At 48.6% G+C, this 24,424-nt stretch overlaps 1 protein-coding gene across 1 annotated transcript; it reads right to left on the reverse strand.

Annotated features, from left to right (window-relative positions):
- Window positions 1–156: 156 nt before the first annotated feature.
- On the reverse strand, window positions 157–24,135 carry LOC131278933 (anthrax toxin receptor 1-like). Its single transcript, XM_058299569.2, has 10 exons — window positions 22,052–24,135; window positions 21,289–21,360; window positions 20,026–20,107; window positions 19,886–19,919; window positions 10,540–10,619; window positions 10,394–10,462; window positions 10,003–10,083; window positions 9,805–9,865; window positions 513–611; window positions 157–272 (listed from the first exon to the last, which is right to left on the reverse strand). The coding sequence occupies exons 3-10, from the start codon at window positions 20,050–20,052 to the stop codon at window positions 157–159; spliced, it is 567 nt and encodes a 188-aa protein (XP_058155552.1). The 5' UTR covers window positions 20,053–20,107; window positions 21,289–21,360; window positions 22,052–24,135.
- Between the last annotated feature and the right edge of the window lie 289 nt (window positions 24,136–24,424).

Consider the following 24,424-nt stretch of genomic DNA (forward strand, 5'->3'; position numbering starts at 1 on the left):
TTTCATGCAATTATTATGCCCTCAAGGGCACCTCCCACTCTCCTTACGAGATCTTGTGACCAGCACGCTCGTGTTACAGGAAAGAAAACAGGCTCAGGAGCCAAGGCCCTGGGGCCTGGGCCTCGGACTCTGGAACCCAGGCCTGGCCAGGGCTCCTCATCTCAGCTCAGGATGAGCCACCTTCCCTGCAGGGGTCAGTGGACCAGGCAGGGTGCAGGGCCCAGGCTGGCTGCCCATGCCCTCAGAGCCGCCTGCAGCCTCCGTCCTTGGCCCTGGGGAGGGCACCCTGAGAGGCGGAGCTCAGCCTTGCTCCAGGTGCCCGGGGTCTGTTTCCAGTCAGGGTGGGAGGGGGCCAGGCCCCCAGCCCCCCACTGGCCTGGCCCACCCCCTGCTTGCCCACGCTGCCTCTAACCCCAGTGCAGAGTGGGGCGAGGGCTGGGAAAGGTTGGCTGAGAGGCGACACAGCGTTGTGTGGGGTCCTTTCACTCCAATGAACCAAAGTGGATATTTACCCAAAATGCTGTTGTCAGTGAACTTGAATCTGCAAATAACTGAGCTTTTGTCCCTTGTGTTCTGAAAGCCACTTCCCCGAACCACCACTCGGTATTCGCCTGCAAGGACAACATGACATAGGCGTGTGAGGAAGAGTGCAGGGCTGAGTTCCTTCTAATCTTGCCACTCAAGGTGGGCTTTCCCGAAAACAGACATCCAAGGCTGCTCAGGTAAGGCTGCTGGCACTGTGGGAACCACCCCGTGCAGGTGCATCTTCCACTGGGAGGGGTTGGGCTGGCCCTGTGTCCTCAGGCTCCTTCCACCATCACCCAACCCAGTGGCAAGTCAGGGACTTCTGACCCCGAAATCCCACGGGGCTCCCTAAAGCCACAGGATGCTGGCAGAGGGTGGAGTCACCCCTTGGGTACAGGTGAGAGCAGAGCTCGGCCCAGGCAGGCCTGAGGCCCCCAGGTTGCCTGAGCTGGGCCCCCAGGCCTGGAGCCATGGGCTTCTGTACACACAGGGGCTGTTCCTTCACCCTGTCCTCTTGGTGCCCAGGGCGGCGGGGAAGTCCCCAGGACCCTGCTCCTCAGAAGCCCTCGTGACAGGGGCAGTCCCGTCCTAGCTCTGGGTGCAGAGCCCTGAGTCAGCTACACCAGCCCCTGCCTCTCCCTGGCAACCAGGGACCACCCCCAGCCCACGCTGGGCTCAGCGTGCACATCCGTCCCTGTGTGAGAAGGGCTGACACGTAGGGGCCGTCCGGGGCCTCGCCCCTGGCAAACATTACAGCAGCCGCAGGGAGGGCAGGGGGTCCCCCGGCCATCGCTGTTCCACGCAGGTCTGTCTGCCTGAAACCCATTCCTCTGCACGGCACTGCCTCCTGACCCAGGCCCGCTAATTCCAGCCCCGAGCTTGAGGGGCTCCAGGGAAGTGAACCTGAGGGCCTTTTCCCCCTGAACCCTGGTGTGACCTTGACCCTGGAAGTTCTGATTCCTTCTGCCTCCCAGAGTTCTGCCCCTCTGTTCCACCCCTCCAGGGCAGAGGGTGCAAACACCGGCAGCAAAGGAAAGAGACTTGTGGGCTCCTGGGCCAAAGCTGGCCTGCTGATGTGTTTGGTAGGTATCGAAGTCTTCAAAATATGGGGGCCCACTTTTAGCAACCCAGACATTTAATCTTTTTTTTTAATAGCAAATTTTTAAAATTGTCCTTTTTTAAAAAAAATACATAGATCACAATCAATGTTATATTAAGAAATATAGGAGTTTCCCATATACCCCACTCCCCACCCTACCCTGACTCCTCCCATATCAACAACCTCTTTCATCATCATGGCACACTGCATTTGGTGAATACATTTTGGAGCACTGCTGCACTGCATGGTTAATAGTTGACATCGTAGTCCATACTCTCTCCCAGTCCATTCAGTGGGTTAATGCAGGATATATAATATCCAGCATCTGTCCCTGTGATATCATTCAGGACAACTCCAAGTCCCAAAAGTGCCCCCATATCGCACCTCTTCTTCCCTCTCCCTGCCCTCAGCAATTCCTGTGGCCACCGTCTCCACATCATGATACAGTTTCTTCCATTGCTAGAGTCACAATAGTTCTATAGTAGGGCACAAGTAAGTCCACTCTAATCCATATTTTATTCCTCCATCCTGTGGACCCTGGGATGGTGATTGGACATTTAATCTTATAATACAGATTTCTGAATTTTTTTAAGATGGGAAGGTCTGGCCTCAGTAGATTTGCATTCATACATTTTTACTATTTCCCAGGGAAGGACGCAGCACTCGCCTTAATGTGGATAGTCAGTCTTCATTGTCTTGGTCTGGCCCACACCACCCTACCCCTACCCATGGAAGTACTCTGTGGCATTGGCCCTGCCTTAGGAAGCTCCTGAGCCATGTGGGTGGCAAGGCCATGTCAGCCTGGTGGCTTGCGCTGAGAAGACCTGTATGCAGGCCCCAGGGATAAGTTGTGTGTCACTCAGCAGTGGCAGTCTTTCCCATCAAGGAAGGGAAGGCACACAGCTTCTTCTGGATCGATGCATCCTGGCTGCATCCCAGCCTCCTAACTCCTACCTTTCCTCAAGGGTCCCTTCACCCCAGTTGTTCACAGGTGCAATCCTTGCCCTGGAGGGAACATTGGGCCTATTTTCCCTGCATAGATCCTTTTTGAAGAGCTGACCCAGGCCAGACTGAGTAGGGATGTGCCCCAGTGTCATGGATGGGTCATTTCCCATTTACATCCTAGGAGTGTTTACTAAAGAGGTAATTTGCAAGGCAGAACCTGAATTTAATAAAGCATGAGTGATTGCAGTTAGCCAGAGAAGGGAAAGTCTAGCTGTCTGAATGCAAATAGATCAGGCTGTAGATGAGGCAAAGGGAGCTAGGTTGAGCCTTCCTGCCCCAAGAGAAATCATAAATGGGCAAACCTCTTACCAGGCCAAGGCCTGTACCTAGCACGTTCATCCAAAATACCATTCCCTACTGACTGAGCACCTCCTATGTGCTGGGCTTTTTGTAAACATTCTCCCTATACCTCCCAACAACACTGTACATCAGGCGTCACTATCTCAGTTTTTTTCAAAGGGAAACCAAGGCTAAGAGACAGTGGTGGCTTTCCAACTGACCAAGAGGGCAGCATAGATGCTCTAGAGTTCTGTTCCCCCACAGGATCTTCAAACAACTTGCAAAAACTGGCAAAACCATCTTCCTCAGAGTTTGGGAAAACAGGTAAACAGTTGTAGTAAATGGGAGTGCACCAAAAACAAGAAAAGGCAACTTAAAAACAGTAGGGGAGGGAAGCAGATTTGGCTTGATGGATAGAGCATCTGCCTACCACATGGGAGGTCCAGGGTTCAAATCCAGGACCTCCTGACCCATGTGGTGCACTGGCCTGCATGCAGTGCTGATGCATGCAGGGAGTGCCATGCCACACAGGAGTGTCCCCCACGTAGGGGAGCCCCACATGCAAGGAGTGTGGCCTGTAAGGAGAGTCACCCAGTGTGATAAATGTACAGACTGCCCAGGAATGGCACCACTGCACACAAGGAGAGCTGACACAGCAAGATGATGCAATAAAAAGAAACAGATTCCTGGTGCCACTGATAAGAATACAAGTGGACACAGAAGAACGCACACCAAATGGACATAGAGAGCAGACAAATGGGGTGGGGGGGGAGAGAAATAAATAAAAAATAAATCTTAAAAAAACAAATAAACAAAAAAAAAGAAGCACAATAGGGGAGTTCCAGGAAGATGGCATTGGAATAGGCAGGGAGGGCTCAACATTCTCATATAAATAGCCAAAACCATCTGAGAGACCTGCTTTGGGGGTCAGCAGACCAGGCAGTTCTGCCCAACTCTCAGGATGGTGAGCGACAGAGAGACAAAGAACCTGAAACAACAAATGTGAGCTAGTAAACCTGGACGGTGGCCAATAGAGCTCTCATTCCCCATGCTTGAGACATTAGGCCTGGATAAAACCCCTGGCACACTGCAGCCTACTGCAAGGGGGGCAGATGTTTTCCTCCCTGTCAGCTGGTACAAGGGATGAGGGAGGGTGAGGCAGAGGGCTGCTCTTCAGTGAATTCAGTCAGCAGATCCTGCTTTGAATCTTGATTCTGGCCAGACCAGAGACATGGAAAAGCAGAGATTGAAACATTTCTGAGGAAAGGTTTCAGCAATGAGTGCCATCTGCTGGCTGGCCAGGATATTGCAAGGAGAAAAACTGCTTTTAGGTCTCCTCCTTTATCCCATCCCTGGAGAAAATCTGCACCCTATTAATTGAGCCCCTGGCCTAAATTTTATAACTTAAGCTGGGCAATTTTAAAGACTTAGAATAAGTTGAACCAAAAAGCAAAAAAAGAGCTGTGAATAAAACACTAGGCAAGAGAAAGGAATTGACCACCAGAGTAAATTCAACAACATATTCAGATGCTTTGACATCAGCAAAAATTTACAAGCCATACTAGGAAAAAGGAAGAGATGAACAGGCCAAAGAAACAAAACAAATATTCTGAAGAGAAACAGTATTTAAGACAACTAATCAATAATAATCAGAAAGCCACTAAATCAACTCAAGAAATTGAAGGAAAATATCAATAAGAAGATAAAAAATAAAGATATTTTGAAAAAAGAAAATGACAGACCATATCTCTAATGAATATAGATGCAAAAATTCTCAACAGAACACCTGCAAACCAAAACCAAAAACACATTAAAAGAATTATACACCATGATCAAGTGGGTTTTATCCCAGGTATGCCAGTGTGGTTCAACACAGGAAAATCAATTAGTGTAATCAATCACATTAATAAATTGAAGAAGAAAAATCACATGATCCTCTTGATTGATGCAGAAAGCTTTTGACAAAATACAGCATCCCTTCTTGATAAGAACAATCCAAAAGATTGGAATAGAAGGAAGCTTTCTCAGTATGGTAAAGTGCAAATATGAAAAGCCTACAGCTGGCACTGTATTCAATGGCGAAAGACTGAAAACCTTTTGTGTAATTTATGTATCTTAAAAAAAAGATAATAAAAAAAATACAACTGCCTTAATAAAAAATTAAAAGACTGAAAACCTTCCCGCTGAGATTAGGAACAAGACAATGATGCCCACTGCCACCATTATTATTCAACATTGTGCTAGAAATTCTACCTAGAGTAATTAGGCTAGATAAAGAAATAAAGGCACCCAAATAGGAAAGGAAGAAGTAAAACTTTCACTATTAGCTGATGATATGATCCAATATTTAGAAATACCTGAAAAATCTACAACAAAGCTACTAGAACTAATAGACAAGTTCAGCAAAGTGGTGGGATACAACATTCACAAGCAAAAATCAATAACATTTCTATACACTACTGATGAGCAATCTGAGGAGGAAATCAGAAAAAAAATTCCATTTATAATAGTAACTAAAAGAACCAAATATTTAGGAATAAACTTAACCAAGGATATAAAGGACCCATGTTCAGAAAACCATAAAACATTGCTAAAAGAAACCAAAGAGATTTAAATAACGGGAAGAACACTCCATTTTCATGGACTGGAAGTGCAAATATCATTAAGATATCAATTCTACCCAGACTGATTTACAAATTCAATGCAATCCCAATAAAATTTCCAACAGCTTTTTTTTTTTTTTCAGAAATGGAAAAGGCAATAAGCAAATTTATTTGGAAAGGTAAGGGGTGCTGAATAGCCAAATATGTCTTAAAATATAATGAAGTTGGAGGATTCTCACTTCCTGACTTTAAAGCTTATTACTTAGCTACAGTGGTAAAAACAGCATGATACTGGCATAAAGACTGATAGATTGACCAAAGGAATTGAATTGAGAACTCAGAAATAGACCCTCTCTCCTATGGTCTAGTGATTTTTGACAGGTCTGTCAGGCCCTCCCACCTGCATCAAAATAGTTTATTCAACAAATGGTTTTGAGAGAACTGGATAGCCATATCCAAAAGAAAGAAAGAAGACACTTATCTCACACCTTATGCAAAAATTAACTCAAAATGGATCAAGGACCTAAATGTAAATGCAACAACTATGAAACTCCTAGAAGAAAATGTAGGAAAACATTTTCAAGACACTGTGATAGGTGGTAGTTTCTTAAACCTTACACCCAAAGCACAAGCAACAACAGGAAAAAGTAGAAAAATGGGACCTCCTCAAAATTAAACACTTGTACACCTCAAAAGACCTTGCCAAATGGGTGAAAAAGCAGTCACCTCAACGGGAAAAAATATTTCACAATCACATATCTGATAGGGGTTTAATATCCATGATATATTAATATAAAGAGATACTATAACTTAATCATAAAAAGACAAACTACCCAATTAAAAAATGGCAAAGGAGTTGAATAGATAATTGTCCAAAGAAGAAATAAAAATGGGGAAAATACATGAAAAAAAGGTCAATATCACTAGAGATTAGGGAAATGCCAATCAAAGCTACAGTGAGAGATACTGTTGCACACCTATTAGAACAACCCCTATTAAAAAGACAGAAAACTACAAGTGTTGGAGAGGATGTGGAGAGATAGAAACACTTATTCACTGTTGGTGGGAAATGTAGAATGGTATTGTTACTGTGGAGGACTGTTTGGCAGTTCTTATGGAAGTTGTATATAGGCTTGCCATGTGAACCAGTGATACTGCTACTAGGTATATACCCAGAAGAACTGAGAGAAGTGACACAAACAGCCATCTGCACACCAATGTTCGTAGTGGCATTATTCACAATTGCCAAAAGATGAAAACTATCCAGCTGTCCAGAAACCAAGGGATGGATAAACAAACTTTGATGTATACACATGATGGAATATTATGCAGTGGTAAGAGCATATAACAACAAAGATGAACCTGGAGGACATTATGTTGAGTGACGCAAGCAAGACACAAAAGAACAAATATTGTAGGATTGTGCTATTATGAACTAAATATATTGTGTAAACTCATGGAGTTAATTTGAATATAGGTCACCAGAAAAAGGAATGAGGGTAGAGAATGGAAAGCTATGGACTAACTTTTTCAGAATCGATGAACAGTTTTTTTTTTTTGTAAATCTTTGTAAATGAATGGAAATTATGAGAGCACATCATGGTGTCTGTGATTAGCAGAGCTATTATATAGGTATGACAGTGTTTGAAAGGGAAAGTCTAAGGACATGTATATTTCCAGAAGGAAAGCTAAAAAATATACCATTGGGCTATATAACATAGTGAAACATGTGAAATATGAATATGGGTGATATTGCAGCTATATAACATTGCTTTTACAAAACATAAACACAAATAAACTCGAGAGAAACAGAATAGCAGCTATGTATGGCAGGGGAAGCATAGAGAGAGATTGAGAGGTGATGAGTTTTTATTTGTTTGTTTTTTGTTTATTGGAATAACAAAAAATGTTCTAATAATGATTGAAGTGATGAATGCACAATGTGATTATACCAAATACCATTGATTACACATTTTGGATGGATTTATGCTTTGTTAATAGGTTTCAATAAAATAATAAAAACAGTAGGAAAAGCTGCTGACATCCTCAATAACCCCTCCCCCCACCCACTTCCTGGCTCAGGTTGGAGATAGTCCGTGGTCTCAGTGTGGTTCTCTGTCTCAATTCTGGAAAGGAAATAATGACCTCTATTTGCATATTGGGGTACATGTATGTATATACCAACGTATCAGGTGGCAGCATGAAGAATTGAATCAGGACTCTTTTCTCTGGCTCACTGTCCAAGAACTTGCCCTGCATGCAGAAGCACACAGTGGACAACTAAGTTTAAGAAAAATTATTTTGTGTGATCTATGTATCTTTAAAAAAAAAAGAAGATAAAAAAAGAATAGTTAGGTTTGACTCATTCTGGATCTATAAAAGTCACTCCATTTGAAAGCATTCATCCTTTATGCTTCACTTTGCAATCCTCAGGGCTTAGAGCAATCTACATTGACCAATATACATCAAGCATGGCTATAACTTGTATAATCAAGTCAGTTGAGCTCTTGAACTAATAAGTCTTTTGGCTCTTCAACCTTCTTGGTATGACTTGTTAAGTTTACTTCTGGAATATGCTTTTTATATCATTGGAGCATTAAATATTCCCTTGATTGAAAGTAAACCTGGGGTGAAATATATAATTGATAAGAGAAAAAAAAATTTCCATTCAGTAGGCCAACTTTATGCCAATGCTTATAAAAAGACATGATACTTGAATCTACATGTGCATGTATGTCAAATAATTAAGAAAAATAAAGGATTATGTACACCTGAAAAAACAAACAAACAAACAAAAATCAAACCTCAGCAGCCTGGGGCAAAGGATTACCACCTTCAAGAAATAAATTAGAGTTCCCAGGACTGGAAAGATCATTTCATAGAGAAAAGAGGGGGAATTCCGATCCCTATAAATAGAGGCGTTCCTAAGGCCACAAGCACATGCCCAGTAAAAGATGCATGCTCAGAAAAGTCTGGAGAGACTCCACGCTTTTGCCCTGGGCTATTCTTCACGTTCATCATTCATCCTTAGGAGGACTGATTTCTAAAGGAGAGCACCAACCCACCCAGAGCTAATTTGCAAGGACTGTGAAAGGTGCATTTTGCATTTCTTTGTTTTTGCTAGCTCCTTACATGCAAGGTAATCTGTCATATCAGTAGCACTATACAAACTTGAGAGACAGCTCAGTGACTAAGTTCTAGAGGCAACACGTTGAAATATTAAAATTTACAATGTGCAACAAAAGATTACAAGGCATACAAAGAAACAAGATAAAACATCAGAAAACACCAACAAAGAAGACCAGACTTAGAAGATACTAGAATAAGACATCAAAAATGGTCTTAAATATGATCAAAGAGTAAAGGAAAAGGGACCAAGAACTGAAGGATATCAAGAAAACAATATGCAAATGAGAGTTACAGTAAAGAGATAGAAATGATAAAATGGAGCCAAACAGAATATTGGATAGAAGTCAACAATAAGGGTGAAATAAAAATAAAAAAAATAAAAAAAACCCTAGAGGGTTTCAAAAGCAAGGAGTGGCTGGGTTGGGAATGGCACCCGGAGTGAGTTTCAGAAGCTAGCCCAAGAACCACAGGGCTGCCCGTGCCAGGACACAGCCAGTATCAGACAGGAGAGCAAATGCCCAGAGCCCACCTCAAGCACCCTCCAGGGCACACCCAACACACATGGCATGGGTGGGTCCCATGCATGGTGGATGCAGGGAGTAGACTCTAGAGCACAGGCTGCCTGGGGACCCAGGAGGCTCAGACACAGACAACATGTGACAAAATCCCACAGGAGCTGTTCCAGGGGAGGCAGTGAGCTGGGAGGGGCTGTGCCAGATGGTGTTTGCGGGCACACACATGTTTGCCTCTGTTGCCCCCCACTGGTCCACCTAGGGTGTGTGCAGCGCCCACAGGGGCTGTGAGCAACATGGGCCCCGTGGAGCACAGCTGGCCCCAGGCCTGGGGAGAGGAGCAGGCTGGTATCACCCTTGTGACACGCATCACAACCAGGATGGGTGATGGCAGAGCATGCCCATACACACACACACTCACACGTATACACAAAATACAAATATACAAGCGGGCACATGTGAACATGCACACAATCCACAGAACACATATGCACACATCGCCACATTATTGTACACGCAGGCACACAGAAACATGCAGAAATGCACATAAGCACTCACATGTGCACACCACGGGCACACATGTCCTTTCACCCACACACAGGCATTTCCACACACACACCTGTGACCACAGCGGTGACTCCTCAGCTCTTACCTCCCACGCAGGCAACAACAGGATCCAGAGACTTGAGCTCAATACAGCTCTTCTCCCCCAGCTAGAACACAGAGCAGGGTGGAGGGGCAGGCTGAGAGCGGCCCCTCCTCTAGCGCAGCCACTCACTCCCACCTTTCCTCGTGTCCAGCTCCCACAGCCGCTCAAGTCCACCCCTCCTCGTGTCCAGCTCCCACTCACCTTGTCAGTGATGCTCTGCAGGGCCTTGAAACCTCCGAGCACCCCAAACGCATGCTCCTTGGTGTCTGCAAACCCTTCCAGCTATGAGGAGGAGAGGTGGCAGGGACCCACAGCCAGGGGACCGAGAGGGTTGTGGGGTCCACAGGCAACAGACTGCCCATTACCCTTGTACTAGATCCTCTCATCTGCAGCAGAACTCATGGGGGGGCCCGTCCACCCTCAGCTGGGGTGTGCCCAAGCCCACCGTTACCATCCTCTGCAGTGGACAGGGGTGGCCCCGAGTAATTGGAGGGGGTTAGGAAATCATCCCTGGGCTAGCCTGGGAAAGCAGCCTCTGACACCTTCCCCCACCCAGGCTCAAGAGCAGCCCCTGCGTTCCAGTTCTGATTACCTGCGATTGCAAAAAGTCTTTTACACCCACAGCATAAACAGTCGCCCCCATATGCCGAGCCTTTCGAGCCTGAGAGAGAGAAGGTGTTAAGTACAATTCATCCAAAGATGTGGAGCAAAATGCACATGACTGTGGCTTGAACTCACTTCAACCTTAGTGTTTGCAAACACGGCTGGCTCTAGCGTCCCATCAGTGAAGGCTATGATCATGCTGGAAACCTTCTTACCTGAGGGACAAGGAAAAAGGGGCCAGATGGGAAAGGCACCTGGGTTGCACCCGGGGGCTGCAGGTGGCAGAACCTCAGGGTTGCCCATGTGGGACACAGCCCAGGGCCCCACACCAAGTCCTCGCAGGCAAGGTGTGGGCAGCTCACAGGGAGGCACATGTGCCAGCCACCCTACTCTGCATGCTTTGCAGCAGACCCCAGAGGGAGAAGGGCCTGAGCCCAGCACCCACCTGGTGCCCCAGGTGCCTGGCTGCCCCACCCACCCCCACCTGATGGTAACACCCGTGCTAGGAAGGGAAACCCGGTTCATACACCTGACAGGTGGAAGACTCCAGAACAGCAAAGAGAGCTGCAGGCTGACCTACTGTAATGGGTAGGCTGCAGGTTTGGGGCAAGGGGACAGTGAACCATCAGGCCTGGGGGTTCCCGCCAGTTTCCTAGGGCCCTGGGGCCAAGGCCTTTGACGGGGGACCATGTGCCCAGCTAAGGGCTCTGCAAACCCCAGTGCATCCTGCTTATGAAGCCTGTGAAGCAGGCTAGTAAGATAAGGAATATCTGGAACCTGGCAGAGTCCACATCAATAGCCCCCAAGATGGCTGCTGGAGGACCCTCCCCAAGATTCTGCCTTTCAGAACAAAGACTTCTTCTGGAAGCCAGGAGAAAGCCAGGATGTTCCCCAAGGACTTTATCATCCGGCCCTCGCAGGGAATTTATGGGTGGGGTAATCAATCAAAAGAGCAAACAGCTGGGACCCCTCCCCTGCCATTAGCAAAGGGGCAGAATAATTAATAGTTCAAAAAGTCAGGTGGGGGGCCTGAGGTGCTCTCACTCTCCACTCTGTTGCCTCTGGACCCGTTCCTGCCCTCTGTGCACCGCTCTCACCGTTTGTCCTCTGCCACGTGGCCACACAAGTAAACGTGGGCATTTATAATCAATAATGGGGAAGTGTAGCTTGTAAATTAGCTCTCTTTATCACTTTTCAGCCCCTTCCTCTATACCCGGGCCCCCTAATCTGTTATTTTCTCCTATTTCTCTTCCCTCCCTACCTGAATAAATTACTAGCCTAACTCACCCGACATGCTCTTGAAATTTATTTCTGCAGCATAGTCAAAGAACCTAGATAAAATCCATTAACATATTTGGCAGAGCCAGTCCTAGAGTTTATTGGTGAGTGAAGCTACAGCCTACAGCTTGCTTAATGCCTTCCTTGGGCTCCCCATTTTAAATGGGTTTGCCTACGAGCCCCCACAGGACATAATCCTTGGAGGGAAGAGACTGGGGCTCTGTCACTGCCACGCACCCAGCCTTGTGCCACCTGACCCCAGCCAGGACGGCTGTGTCATAGGGCAGTGGCTTAAATCATGGCCCTGCCAAGACGGAGGTTCTGGCAGAGCACTGGGTCCTGCAAAGCTTCTTTTTCAAGCCCTTTTAGCAGCCAGAGTCTTTGTCCTCAGGCCTGCCTGCCTTTGCCTTCTCCTGCCCTGTCCCCTAGGAGGTGCATGGCAGTGGTGGAGCAGGGGGCTTGCCCCTCCCAGTGCATCCACAACTTTGCCAACGGCATTCCTATCTGGCCACACCCAGTTACCTGGGGCATGAAGTGGGAAGGCAGTGGGCTGAGCCAAGATGGGCTGAGCCAAGACAGATGCTTTTCCCTTCCCTGGGGGCCACAGGCCAGGATACCCCTGATCTAACCTTTACCCCATGTTTTACCTTTCTACTTCTTGCTAATGAATTTCTCTTTACAGGTTTGTGTTAGAATGCTTTGGAATGTTTTAAAAACAGTAAAAATGGAAAGTGCCTTTGTCTAGCCAGGAAGCTATTGCCCCAGGGCCCCAAAGCCTGTTAGCTAGAGCAATTGATCATCAATCACTTAATGGCCTTTTGATGGCTGGTTTAACTGGGAAACTATCAGACAGTAAAGTCATAGAACTAGGACAGCCTTGAGCTTCTGAAAGGAGAGGAGGAGGAAGCTCTCTTGGGCTTGGAGGGCATCTGATCTATTTGATCTGTCTTCCAAGTCCAGGTGGCCCTGGAAATGTCTGGCATCAGAGCCCCTGATTCCCCGGGTGGTGGGAAGTAACTCTGCATGTCCCCCAAGACTTTTGAAGGCTTGGGTATGTCGAGTGCAGTGGGTCTTGGGCCCTGGAAAGTTGGGGTGCTGAGAACCAGAGCAGGAAACTGAAGGGCCCCCATTCCTTGGGCCCATCCATTCAGAGAGCAGTCAAATATCCCCTGAGACAGATATCTCAGGTGCTTTGATTTGGGGCTGCTGTTCAGTCTCCCACCAACTCGGCTTGGGTGCATTGATTTGATATCTGGAATAAAATATCACCCAGGACCTAGGTCGCCCACAAGGATGCTTGTAGGCCAGGCAGGCTCTGAAAATTGAAATTCTCGAGACACTGAGACAGAGCTTCAGCTCCAAATTATGTGGAGTGGTGAACATTTTAGTCAGACTAGGACTCTGGGATGCCAGAACCGTCGACTAAAAGGTGCTTCTTCATTCTTCCTAGAATAATGGGTGCAGCTGCTAGCATACCAGCAGACTCCCCAGTGGGGGGTATTCTCGAGAACTGGACAACCCTACCAACTGAAGGGTGGAAGGAAAAACTGATCTTCTTTTGCTACACTGCGTGGCCACAGTATAGCCTGGAAGGTGGCCAAAATTGGCCTGTAAATGGTGCCCTATATTATGACCATATTTTGCAGACAGACCTCCTGTGTGAGAAGGAAAGAAAGCAGTCAGAGGTTTCATATGTTCAGCTTTTTACGGCTCTATATCAGGACACAAGGTTAAGTGGATCTTGTAAGTTATGTTATGCTCAGAAAGTGAAACCACTCCCTGAAAAGGAGGGTGAGTATCTTACATGATCCCCTCCTCAGTTTCCCCCTCCAGCCCCTGCTTCCATGCCTCATGTGCCTATAGCTACCCCAGTGGGAGTCACTAGAAGTGGAGCATCTTTCCACCTTAATAGGGGATGCAAAAATGTCCTCTACACAATAAGGGAAGCAGAAACAATTAGAGTCCATACTCCCTTCTCTATGACAGATTTAACTCAGTGTAAGGAACAGTTGGGGTGATTTTCAGAAGACCCAGATGAGTTTACCAAGGAATTCCAGAAGTTAACCCTAAATTTTGAGCTGGCGTGAGGAGACACACATGTCATCCTAGTCTTGTGCTATGTCCCTGCAAAAAACTGCTGAATTTGGGAAGCAGCCCAGGGGCATGCCGATGGGAAGGCTGCCCAGCAGCCCCAGCAATAAGCTATAGGGGTTGTGGCAGTTCCAGAGGCTGATCCTACCTGGAACTACCAAAGAAGGCAAGCAGACATAAGAAAGAGAGACCATGCAATAGCATGCCTACTAGAGGGAATGAAAAAGTACATTGTCAAGTCTGTTAATTATAATAAGCTGCAGGAAATAACCCAGATGGAAAAGGAAAATTCTGCCCTGATTCAAGGGAGACTACTAGAAGCTAGGAGAAAGTATACCCAAGTTAATACAGACTCACTGGAGGGACAGGTTGTATTGGAAACCTATTTTATCGGCTAGGCAACTCCAGATATGAAAAGGAAACTCCAAAAGCTAGCTCTAGGTCCTGGGACCTAAATGAATTCTCTTTTAAAAGTAGCGTTTTCCATCTTTGACAACTGTGACCAGACTTTTGAGGAATTGAGGGCAAAGAGGGACAGGCAGGAGGCTCAGCTACTTGCAGTTACCATAAAGAGCAGCCGACCATCCCAGGGTCACCCCAGCTCAGGCTCCAGACTGTTGAGACCCTGCTTCAATTGTGGAAGACACTGGAAGAAAAGCTGCCCTGAACTACGTAAGGAGCCCCCAGTCCCTGCCCCAGTCTGGGAAAACAGGCATTGGGCTCAGGAGAGCACCGAATCCTGAAGGGGAGGTGGCGCCCAGCCCGGGGCCTAGTGGCACCAGCCCCCCTCCCCACATGGAGGACTGAGGGGGCCCAGGGCAAAGAGCAGCTCCTTGGATGACTCCATGGAACGTCGAACTAGAGGAGCCCCAGGTGACCTTCGACATGGCAGGAAAAGAAATTAATTTTTTAATTGATACAGGAGCCACCTATTCAGTTCTGACTTGTTACTCCAAACCTCCCTCCCCCAGAACCTATGCAGTAGCGGGTGTTGACAGTAAAACTAAAATGAGATCTTTCACTGAGCCTCTTCTCTGCCAAATAGGAAACCTAATCATAAGCCATCAATTTTTAATTGTCCCTAAATGTCCCAACCCCTTACCGGGGCAGGATTTGCTTTGTACCCTGGGACCCTGCATTCAACTAGGAGGGATCAATGGAACCTCTAAGGTGCCTACAGCCCAGGGCTCAAAGGAAGAATGTGGAACTGTGTTTAGCCAGGGTTCCCTCATCAAAATCAGGTGTCTCATCAGCAGTTATTCCCCAGGCAATCAAGAGTAAATTCTATTGTCTGGGAAACTGGGATACCCAGAAGGGTTCTTCCAGTTCCCCTAGTTTCCATTTCTTATGATACTAACCAGCCATACCCTCATAGAAAGCAGTACCCCCTCAAGGAGGAGGCTGTTAAAGGCCTCCAGCCCACGGTTAAATTGTTCTTGGGGAATGGCCTAGTAATTCCCTGCCAATCTCCCAGCAACATGCTGATTCTTCCTGTGAAAAAGCCGAACAGTCAATAGCTTTGTAATACCCATTCATCCAGTTGTACCCAACCATTACACTCTACTAAATCAGGTCCCGGAAACTGCAACTGGTGTACAGTAGCCCAGCCGCTGTACAGTGCTATTTAAACCAAAACTAGACAAGGCTAGTCTTGGTTTATCTAGACTTGAAAGATGCCTTTTTCTGCATTCCTCTCCCCCTGGACTCTCAAATTCTTTCTGCCTTTGAATGGCAGGAGTCCAACTCTAGGCCCCCAGGCCAGCTTACATGGCCTGTGTTGCCTCAAGGGTTCCAAGACAGCCCCCATATTTTTGAGAATGCTTAGCTCAGGACCTAGCTGATCTCCACTGGCTGCAGTGTCCTTTTACAATACATGGATGACCTATTGCTTTGCAGTCCAATGAAGGAAGTTTCTGATGTCAACACCTTTTCAGTCCTTCATTTCCTAGCTGATAGAGGCTATAGGAGGTCAGCATCCAAGGCACACATCTCTCAGCAGAAAGTCTCCTATTTAGATTCCTCCTTGCCCCAGGGGAAAGGTCTCTCTCCCCAGAAAGAGTTCAAGCCATCACTAGTACTTCCCCACCTCAAGCAAAGAAACAGCTGAGGACTTTCCTAGAATGGCTCTCTACTGTAGACTGGGGACACCTAAGTTTGGGGAGATAGCCCAGCCACTCACAGTGCTATTACAGAGGCTGATAACCAACACTGAGAGTGGGGAACAAGCCAGGAAGCTGCCTTCCGTGTCCTAACACAAGCCTTAATTGGCCCTCCAGCCCTAGAATTCCTAACCTAAGGAAGCCTTTCTTTCTATACATAACTGAGAAGGGGATGGGTCTAGGAGTGTTAGTCCAGAAACTGGGTGAAATTTCTCCACCAGTAGTTTATTTCTCCAAACTGCTGGACAGTACAGCACAGGGATGGCCACCTTGTCTAAGAGCAATGGGGGCAACAGCCCTTTTAATTAAGAAAGCCACCGAACTAACTTAGGGATAACCTCTCACAGTCTTCACCCCACACCAGGTGAAGGACATGTTTGAGACCCGGAGCCACAAGTGGCTTACAGGTACTTGGTTAATTAAATACCAGGCTCGATTACTAGAGACCCCTAAGGTGCAGATAAGAACAGATCAGACTCTCAACCCAGCCACCCTACTACCAGTAGACGGCCAAAGTCAGATCCTGAGGGGCCCCTTCTCCACTCCTGCCTTGAAACTCTTAACCAAAACTACGCAAGCAGGCCAGATTTAAAAGATGTGCCTCTTGTGAACTCAGACATTGAATGGTTCACAGATGGAAGCAGTTTTATTAAAGAAGGAATTAAAAGGGCAGGCTATGCAGCGGTTTCTCAATTTGAAACCATAGAAGCCAAATCTCTCCCCCCTGGAAATTTAGCCCAGAAAGTAGAGTTGATTGCCCTTACCCAAAGTTTAAAGCTAATAGCTGGGAAACAGGCTAATATTTACAGACTCTAAGTATGCTTTCCTTGTCCTTCATGCTCACTCTACTATATGGTGAGAATGAAGCTGCTTACAAACAGTGGATCACCTATTAAGCACAGGCAAGAAATCCTAGACTTATTGGAAGCCATAGTGTTACCTCAAGAAATAACAGTAATGCACTGTCCAGGGCAGCTAGCCTGGGCTTCACCCTGGAGGCTGATGGGTGGCTTGGTAAGGATACTCAAGTCTACCTGCCAGGAGCAGTGCAGTGGAAAGTCCTTCATGGACTTCACCAAGCCACTCGTCTGGGGAGGGGAGCCCTAACCAGCTTAGCCAAACAGGTTTTCGAAGGACAGGGCCTGGTGAAGACAGTCAAAGAAGTTACCGGGAGTTGCTCCCTGTGTGCAGTTAATAACTCAGACAATGGGAGGCTTCACCATCCTCCCCCCTTAAACCTCCCTGTCCAGGTGCAGGGATCATACCCTGGAGAGGACTGGCAGATAGACTTCTCCCACATGCCATCTTGCAGGGCTTAAGTACCTCTTAGTAGTGGTAGATATTTTTACTGGGTGGGTGGAAGCTTTTCCCACTAGAAGAGAAACAGCAAATGAGGTGCCTAAAGCTCTCATAAGGAAATAGTTCCAGGTTTGGATTTCCTAAGTCCCTCCAAAGTGATAATGGGCTTTACTAGTAAACTAACCCAAAGCCTATCAGCTGTCCTCAGAATTAAATATCATCTCCGTGGCTCCTGGAGGCCCCAATACTCAGGGAAGGCAGAGAGATTTAACTGCACCTTAAAACAGATTCTAGCTAAACTCTGCCAGGAAACGGCATCCCCTTGGGTCACCAGTCTGCCCATGGCCTTCCTAAGGCTATGTTTAGCTCCCAAAGACCCACTTCAGCTTAGCCCCTCTGAGATGGTCTATGGGCAGCCTTTCCTTATCCAGGACCTGGTACTAGATCCAGAAATTCAAGAGCTCACAAAATATTTTATCAACCTAGGGAAAAATCAAAAGTCATCCAGGAGCTTGGAAACAAAATTCTTCCTACCCATGAATTATCTTTACCCAAAGTAAACCTGGAGACCAGGTTCTGATCAAAACCTGGCAAGAAAACAGGCCTCACTCTCAATTAAAGCCTAACTGGAGAGGACCTTAGCTTGTGGTTTTAATCACTCCCACCGCTGTTAAAGTTAAAGGCATTGCCACCTGGGTACACTTATCCCGAGTGAAGCCAGGGGTCCAAGGACGTACTGACTCACCAGAAGCACCTGATGGGTCATACGAGTGCCAGCCATTGGATGGCCTAAAATACCTCTTCAAGAGACAAAGCTAAGTATCATCTGGGTCTTTAACCCATCACCTTAAGAAAACCCTTGTCTGTTTTCATTTGAAAAAGGCAATGTCTCTTCTCATCTCCCTCTTGGCTGCTTTAGGCATAACCACCTCCATTGAAAACTGGGGTTGGCAATCTATACCAAACCCCATTATCTGTTTTAGTTACTCCCTAGAGCTACCTAACATCATAAATGAAACCAGCTTTGCCTTAGAAGCTCCAAAACAGCAAGCAGACTCTTGCTGCTGTGGTGATGCAAAATCGCAGGGCACTTGACATGCTAACTACAGCACGGGAATAGTATGTCCTTTCCTTAAGGAAGAAAGTCATCTCTATGTTAATTACTCTAAAACAGTCCTAAACAGTATTCAAAACCTGCAAAATAAAACCCACTGCTGTCAGAGAAGTGCAGCCTTTACAGACACCTGGCCTTTTCTACTTCTGTGGTCCAGTGTTCTCTCAGTGAGATCATATATTCTAAAAATTCTAATTAAGTTTATTTCTTCCAGAATCAATATCTTGTTAGCCATATGAGGATTTCATCCAGCTTCATACAGGATGCCAGATCCATCTTCCTCCAACTGAGATAGAAGAGCAAGGGAGTTTTACACTTGTCAGGTAGAGCCTACTGCCCCTAACCAGTAGAATGTAGCTACAGAAAAATGATCATCTCCCTTCAGCACCCCTTTAAGATTGACAGTATAAACTCACTGAAGGGGGTATGAAGCAGGCTCGTAAGATAGGGAATCAATAGATGGGTCTGGAACCTGGCAAGAAGCCCACGTGGACATCAGTAACCCCCAAGACGGCTGCTGGAGGACCCTCCCCAAGATTCTGCCTTTCAGAACAAAGACTTCTTCTGGAAGCCAGGAGAAGCCCCGGATATTCTCCAAGGACTTTGTCATTGGGCGCTCACAGGGGAATTGATTAGTGAGGTAATCAGTCAAAAGAGCAAACAGCTGGAACCCCTCCCCTGCCATTAGCAAAGGGGCAGAATAATTAATAGTTCAAAAAGCCAGGCATGGGGCCTGAATGCATGTTCTCACTCTCTACTCTCCTCTTGGCCCTGGACCTGTTCCTGCCCTCTGGGCACTGATCTCACCATTTTCCCTCTGCCATGTGGCCACACAAGTAAACCTGGGCATTTATAATCTATAATGGGGAAGTGTAGCTTGTAAATTAGCTCTCTTTATCACTTTTCAGCCCCTTCCTCTCTACCTGGAACCCCTAATCTGTTATTTTTCTCCCACTTCTCCTTCCTCCCTACCTGAATAAATTACTAGCCTAACTCCCCTGACATGTTCTTGAAATTTGTTTCTGCAGCATAGTCAAAGAACCTAAATAAAATCCAGTAACACCTGGAAGGACGTCAGTCCTGGTCTGAGGACAGCACCCAGCACCATCAGGGAGGGAGGCACAGGGTGGAAGGAAGAAGAGCCGAAAGCCACAGTGCAGCTCAGAGGCCACAGTGGGCAGCAAAGGGTGGCAATCGAGAAGACGTTCTGTAAACCAAACCCTACGTCTGTGCGGGAACATTGGCTGCTTCCTTTTCTTTTCCCAAATGCAGGTCAGAGAGGGAAGTGGCCTCACCTGGACGCACCTGCAGCCTCTCAAGACCAAAGGTGCAAGCAGGCACTTTAGTTCTCATAAAGGCAAAATGGGTATTAACTTAGCCTCCTTGTCCAGAGGAGGAATCTGTAACTCGGAGACCGTGAGGAACTTCCTCCAGCTCAGAGCTAGAACGTGGGGGAGGGATCGGGACCTGGAATGCGCTGATGCCCAAGCCTGGCCTTGCCCTTGACCCCTGAGACCATGAAGGGCAGGAGGGGGCTTACCTCCAGCGGTGGCTTTTGCAATTTGGTCATTTGCCTGCAATAAATGAAGGAACATTGGGAGAGAGGCATTAGATGATCCAAGGAATAGTCCGAAAACTTAATCAATCTGGAAAAATTCTCTGAGCTCTAGCAGTCTGTACCATTTCAAATCCTTTATCCATGTACATAGCTCCTACAGGTACTACAGCTTTAAGTTCCTTAAGACCTTCCTGGATTTTTTTCCTGAAACAAAACAGAAAAGGCAGTGGAGGTGGGCGTGGCCTCCCACAGTCGCTCTGCGTGGACGTGCAAGGACACGGTGCATCTCACGCAGACAGGGCCCTGCTGTCCCCATGGGCTCAGCCTGGCTTGCTCGGAGCTTGTCCCTGGCCCACGGCCCCCAGTCCCAGGGGGTCTTGCCTTTGACCGTCCCTGCACGTGCAGCTGCAAGTCAGCCTCATGAGGGACTGGTGTTTTCACGAACTCCTGTGGGACCCCGGCAGGCGGCCCATGGGAGGTTTAGTTTGGGAAAGCTCATCCTGCTTCTAGGCTGCCCTCCCCCTCCCATTCCGCAACCCCCTGGGGGGCTCAGCCCCAGGAGCTGCCTGTGTAGGCGCTAGAGGAAGTAGCCAACAGGCCAGAGAGGGTTCCTGGGCTGCTGGGGGAGAGAGGCTGAAAGCTGGGAGGAGCGTGGGCTGTGGTGGGGGGGCAGTGGGGGCGGCCTCACAGGCCCACCCAGTCTAGGAGGTGGGGCTGGGACCCCTGGAGGCTGGTGTGCAGGCTCCGCCTCTCTAGGCAAGCCCCTCCTCCTGCAGGTGCCTCTTCCCCTAGGACCCCCTCCCCCTCCCCATCTCACTGTCCTGACAGGCTAGCGGGGGCTGCTCAGCCCCTGTGCTCTGGCCTCTGCCCCCACAGCAGATCCTCCAGGACCCTGCACCTGCTGCCCGTGGCCACACGCTCCCCACACCCCCCAAAGGGGTCGGGCTCCCTCTGCTCCCAGGCCCAGGGACCCTTCAGGCCCCACCCCACCCCTCTGCCCCACCCCTCCTCAGTCCTGTGGGAGCATCAGTCCAGGCTGCCCCAGCTCTGCTGCAGGCCACACGCCCCCAGGGCTGCTGCTTGAGGACTCAGGGCTCCCGGGATGTGTCCCCCCTGCAAGCTCACATCTCCTGCACTCCCCAGCCCCCCATTCCTGTTATACACACACAACCCCTCTCCCCAGAGAGGCAGTGCCAGCCTCCCAGCACGGCTCTCTGCACGCCACCCCCAGGCCCACATGACCCCCAGTCTTTTGGCTCCCCACTCAGCCCAGCTGGGCCTCCAGGCACTGGCATCCCCAAGGGCCCTGAGCCCTGCAGCCCACCAGGTGCCCCGCCAGCCCCACTCCTCCTGCCTCTGCCTGGAGAAGGCAAGGTGCCACTTACCTGTCTGCTGTGAGCGGCAAGAGGGTAGTGCCATGATCGGAGTACAAGATGAAGGATATCCTCAGCTTTGGGCTGTGAGGAAGTGCCCACTCGTGAGAGGTGGCTCACAGCTGGAAGCTGCACACCCAGGCAGCCAGGCCAGGCCCCCAGCCAGCCACCCCCTCCCCACTGCGTCTCACGTCTGGGCCCACTCCCCACCAGGCAGTGCCCACAGCTTCATTCAGTGAAGGACTTGGAGGCTTCACGCAAGAGCAGGTGCCAGGATGGCATTCTGCCCACCCCTAGAGCCCAACACCCCAGAAGATGCATGCGCACAACTGCACACACCTGTGCACACCTGCACACACCTGCACACACCTGCACACACTTGAAAGTGACATCAAGACCTGCACTCACGTCCCTAAGGCGTCTCCCTTCTACTGTGATATTCTTGCAGCTCTGTCCCTCCTTCCCCTCCCCCATCTCCCCTCCTCCCTCCTCCACCAATTAGCCCCTCTGGGGAGCTGGTGACCACCTCCCTGTCCTGGCCGTGGATGGACTTTACTGAGCTCCCCCCCCTTGGCACCACCCCTTGGCCACCACAGGGGACATCAACTGGCATCTGCATCTGTCCATCTGTCCTCTGCTCTGGTTCAGAGCCCTGGGCTCGGGGCTCCCACCCGAGGGATGTGCAGGCCCCTGGAGGCTCCAAGGGATGTGTGCTCTGCCTGGCCGGGGCCAAGCTCCCACAGCCCAAGGGGCCCGCAGCTCGGAGAAGCCGTACTTCTGGAACTTTTTCACTAAATCTTCCACCCAGTAGTAAATGTCCAGCCAGTTGTTGTTCACACTGCCCGACCTGAAAACAAAAAGGCAAGGTCAGGGGACGAGGTACACTGGTTTGGCAAGCAGAGTGTCTATGTGTCCCCCAATTCCAGCAGCTTCTCTAACACTCTCTTCCCTCCCTGGCACAGCCTTGGAGAGCAGCGGCCCTCAGGCACCAAGGCGCATCTGGTGAGCAGGGCAGGGGGTGACCCCTGGTCCATTTGTCCAGGTCAGTGGAGCTTCTTGGACCTGGGCCTTCCCCAAGTCAGTCCCAGGCCAAAGGAGGGGTGGACCCTAGGTGGGGCCGAGAGGCCCAGGAATGGGGGCGATGGATTGGCCAGCAAAGCCCCAGTGGATTCTGAAGGTCCTCCTCTCCTGGGTCCACCCCTACTTGGCAATGGCCATTCCCAGTGTCTGCTTTTTTGCATCAGTCCCATCCAAAGTCCCTTGGAGGACACAGCCCAGCTCAGCAGGTCACGGCACGGTTGATGCAGACGTGCTGCCCTGGACACTCGCATTCTTGGGTTTCAGACTCTCCCCGACCTCCCCCTTACAGAAGACATTCACTCTGGAACCCTTGTTGCAGAAGGGAGGGGGGCAGATTGGACCTTCTTCTCTCCCTTCTTTCTTAGCCACCTGCACAGTGCAGGCACTCCTGGCACGGAAGTTCTCCAGCTGTCAATGCCAGGGGGTGAGCAGGAGGAGACCCAGACAACTGCCTTGCTGCCTCAGGTGCTGCCCAGCAGGGAAAGCCACAGGCCACTCCTGCCCCCACTTTCAGACTCTTTCTCCCACTGAGCAAATGGAGAAGCTTCTCCAGGTTATATTCACTGCCTGGAAGGAGAGTGAGGAGGTTGAAGGAAGTTTTTGGCCAGGTAGGAAGCTGCTCACATCTGTGTTTCTATTCAGGGTTCAAGGTCTTTGCAAGCCCACAGATCTGTCGACCTGCATAGTGCCATGGAGATGGGGTGGTCCCAGGCTTCCTGTGCCCTTCTGGGCTCTCTCTTTGGATCTGTGACTGCTCAAGTCTCTCCTAAGCCACGCATCAGAGGGCCCAACCATCTGGAGGCCCCTCCTCTCTCCTCCAGCAAACACCATACCCATGAACACATGCACCCTTCTGGTGGTTTGGCGCTATGTGTCCCATAAAAACATTCCTTGGGTTATGGCAGTATATATAATGTCCAGCATCTGTCCCTGAGATATCATTTAGGACAACTCCAAGTCCCCAAAATGCCCCCACATCTCATCTCCTCTTCCCTCTCCCTGCCCTCAGTAAATACCATGGCCACTTTCTTCAGATCAATGCTACAGTTTCTTCTATTACTAGTCACAGTAATTCTATAGTAGAATACCAGTAAGTTCTCTCTAATCCATATTTTATTCCTCCATCCTGTGGACCCTGGGATGGTGATGTTCACTCCACCTCTATATCGAGGGGGGCATAGATCCCACAGTGGTGATGGATGTGATTCTCCTGCTCGGAGTTGTAGGCACTCTCAGTTCCCTGGTGTGGTGGTTGACCATCTTCCCCTCCCTGTTAGCTGACCTGTGCAAGTCCAACAAACCAGAGGGTAGGAGCTGCAACTCTGCTGAGGCTCAGGGCCCAGCTGGCACATAGCCAGTCCAGAGATTGAAATCTCCTTAAACTAAATCTGTTCCTCTGGGTTTGAACCCTTGCAAACAGTGCCTTTTGATGAGGTTGCTTCAGGTAGGATGTGGTCCAGTATGGGTCCTAATCTTATTACTGAAGACTTTATAGGTAAGGGCACAGAGAAAAAGCCATAAAGGGAGCAGCCAGAAGGTGGAAGTCAACAGAGCCTAGAAGAGAAGCAGGAGACAGGAGAGGCTGCCATGTGCATTGCATCATGACAGAGGAGCTCAGGATCTAAGATATAAGCAGCCAGTCCCAAAACACCAGCCTTTGGGAAGAAAGCATCATCTTGACTTGGACTTCTCTCAGCCCCAAAATCATTAGCCAATAAACATTCATTGTTTAAGCCAACCTATTGTATGGTATTTGATTTGGCAATGAGGAAACTAAAACAATTCTCAATGTCCTGTTTATATGTGTTGCCATACACCCAAGAGAAACTGTCTCCTCCCCACCCTCTTTACTGCCTCCTCTAGGCTGTATCTAAAACTGCCAGCAGTCAATGAGGAAACTAAGGACATATTATTCTAATTCTATCAGGACTGCCACTAATGTCACTAGTGCTTATGTCCCAGGCACTTTACATGCACAATTTCCAATTCCAAACCAACCCCAGGATCCAAGCAATACTCTCATTTTGCAGATGAGAAAGGTGTGGCTCAGGCAGGTCAGTTCATTTGC

The sequence above is a fragment of the Dasypus novemcinctus genome, chromosome 6 (genome assembly GCF_030445035.2).
Source record: "Dasypus novemcinctus isolate mDasNov1 chromosome 6, mDasNov1.1.hap2, whole genome shotgun sequence".
NCBI classification, from domain to species: domain Eukaryota; kingdom Metazoa; phylum Chordata; class Mammalia; order Cingulata; family Dasypodidae; genus Dasypus; species Dasypus novemcinctus.

What these genes read in the sequence shown, in the direction of transcription:
- LOC131278933 (XM_058299569.2), bottom strand. Translation starts at nt 20,052, where the DNA reads ATGTACATGGATAAAGGATTTGAAATG. An exon ending in TTGCAAACACTAAGGTTGAA is followed by an intron (nt 10,463 to 10,539) that starts GTGAGTTCAAGC and finishes TCTCTCTCTCAG; the next exon opens with GCTCGAAAGGCTCGGCATAT. An exon ending in TGCAGAGCATCACTGACAAG is followed by an intron (nt 9,866 to 10,002) that starts GTGAGTGGGAGC and finishes TCTGTGTTCTAG; the next exon opens with CTGGGGGAGAAGAGCTGTAT.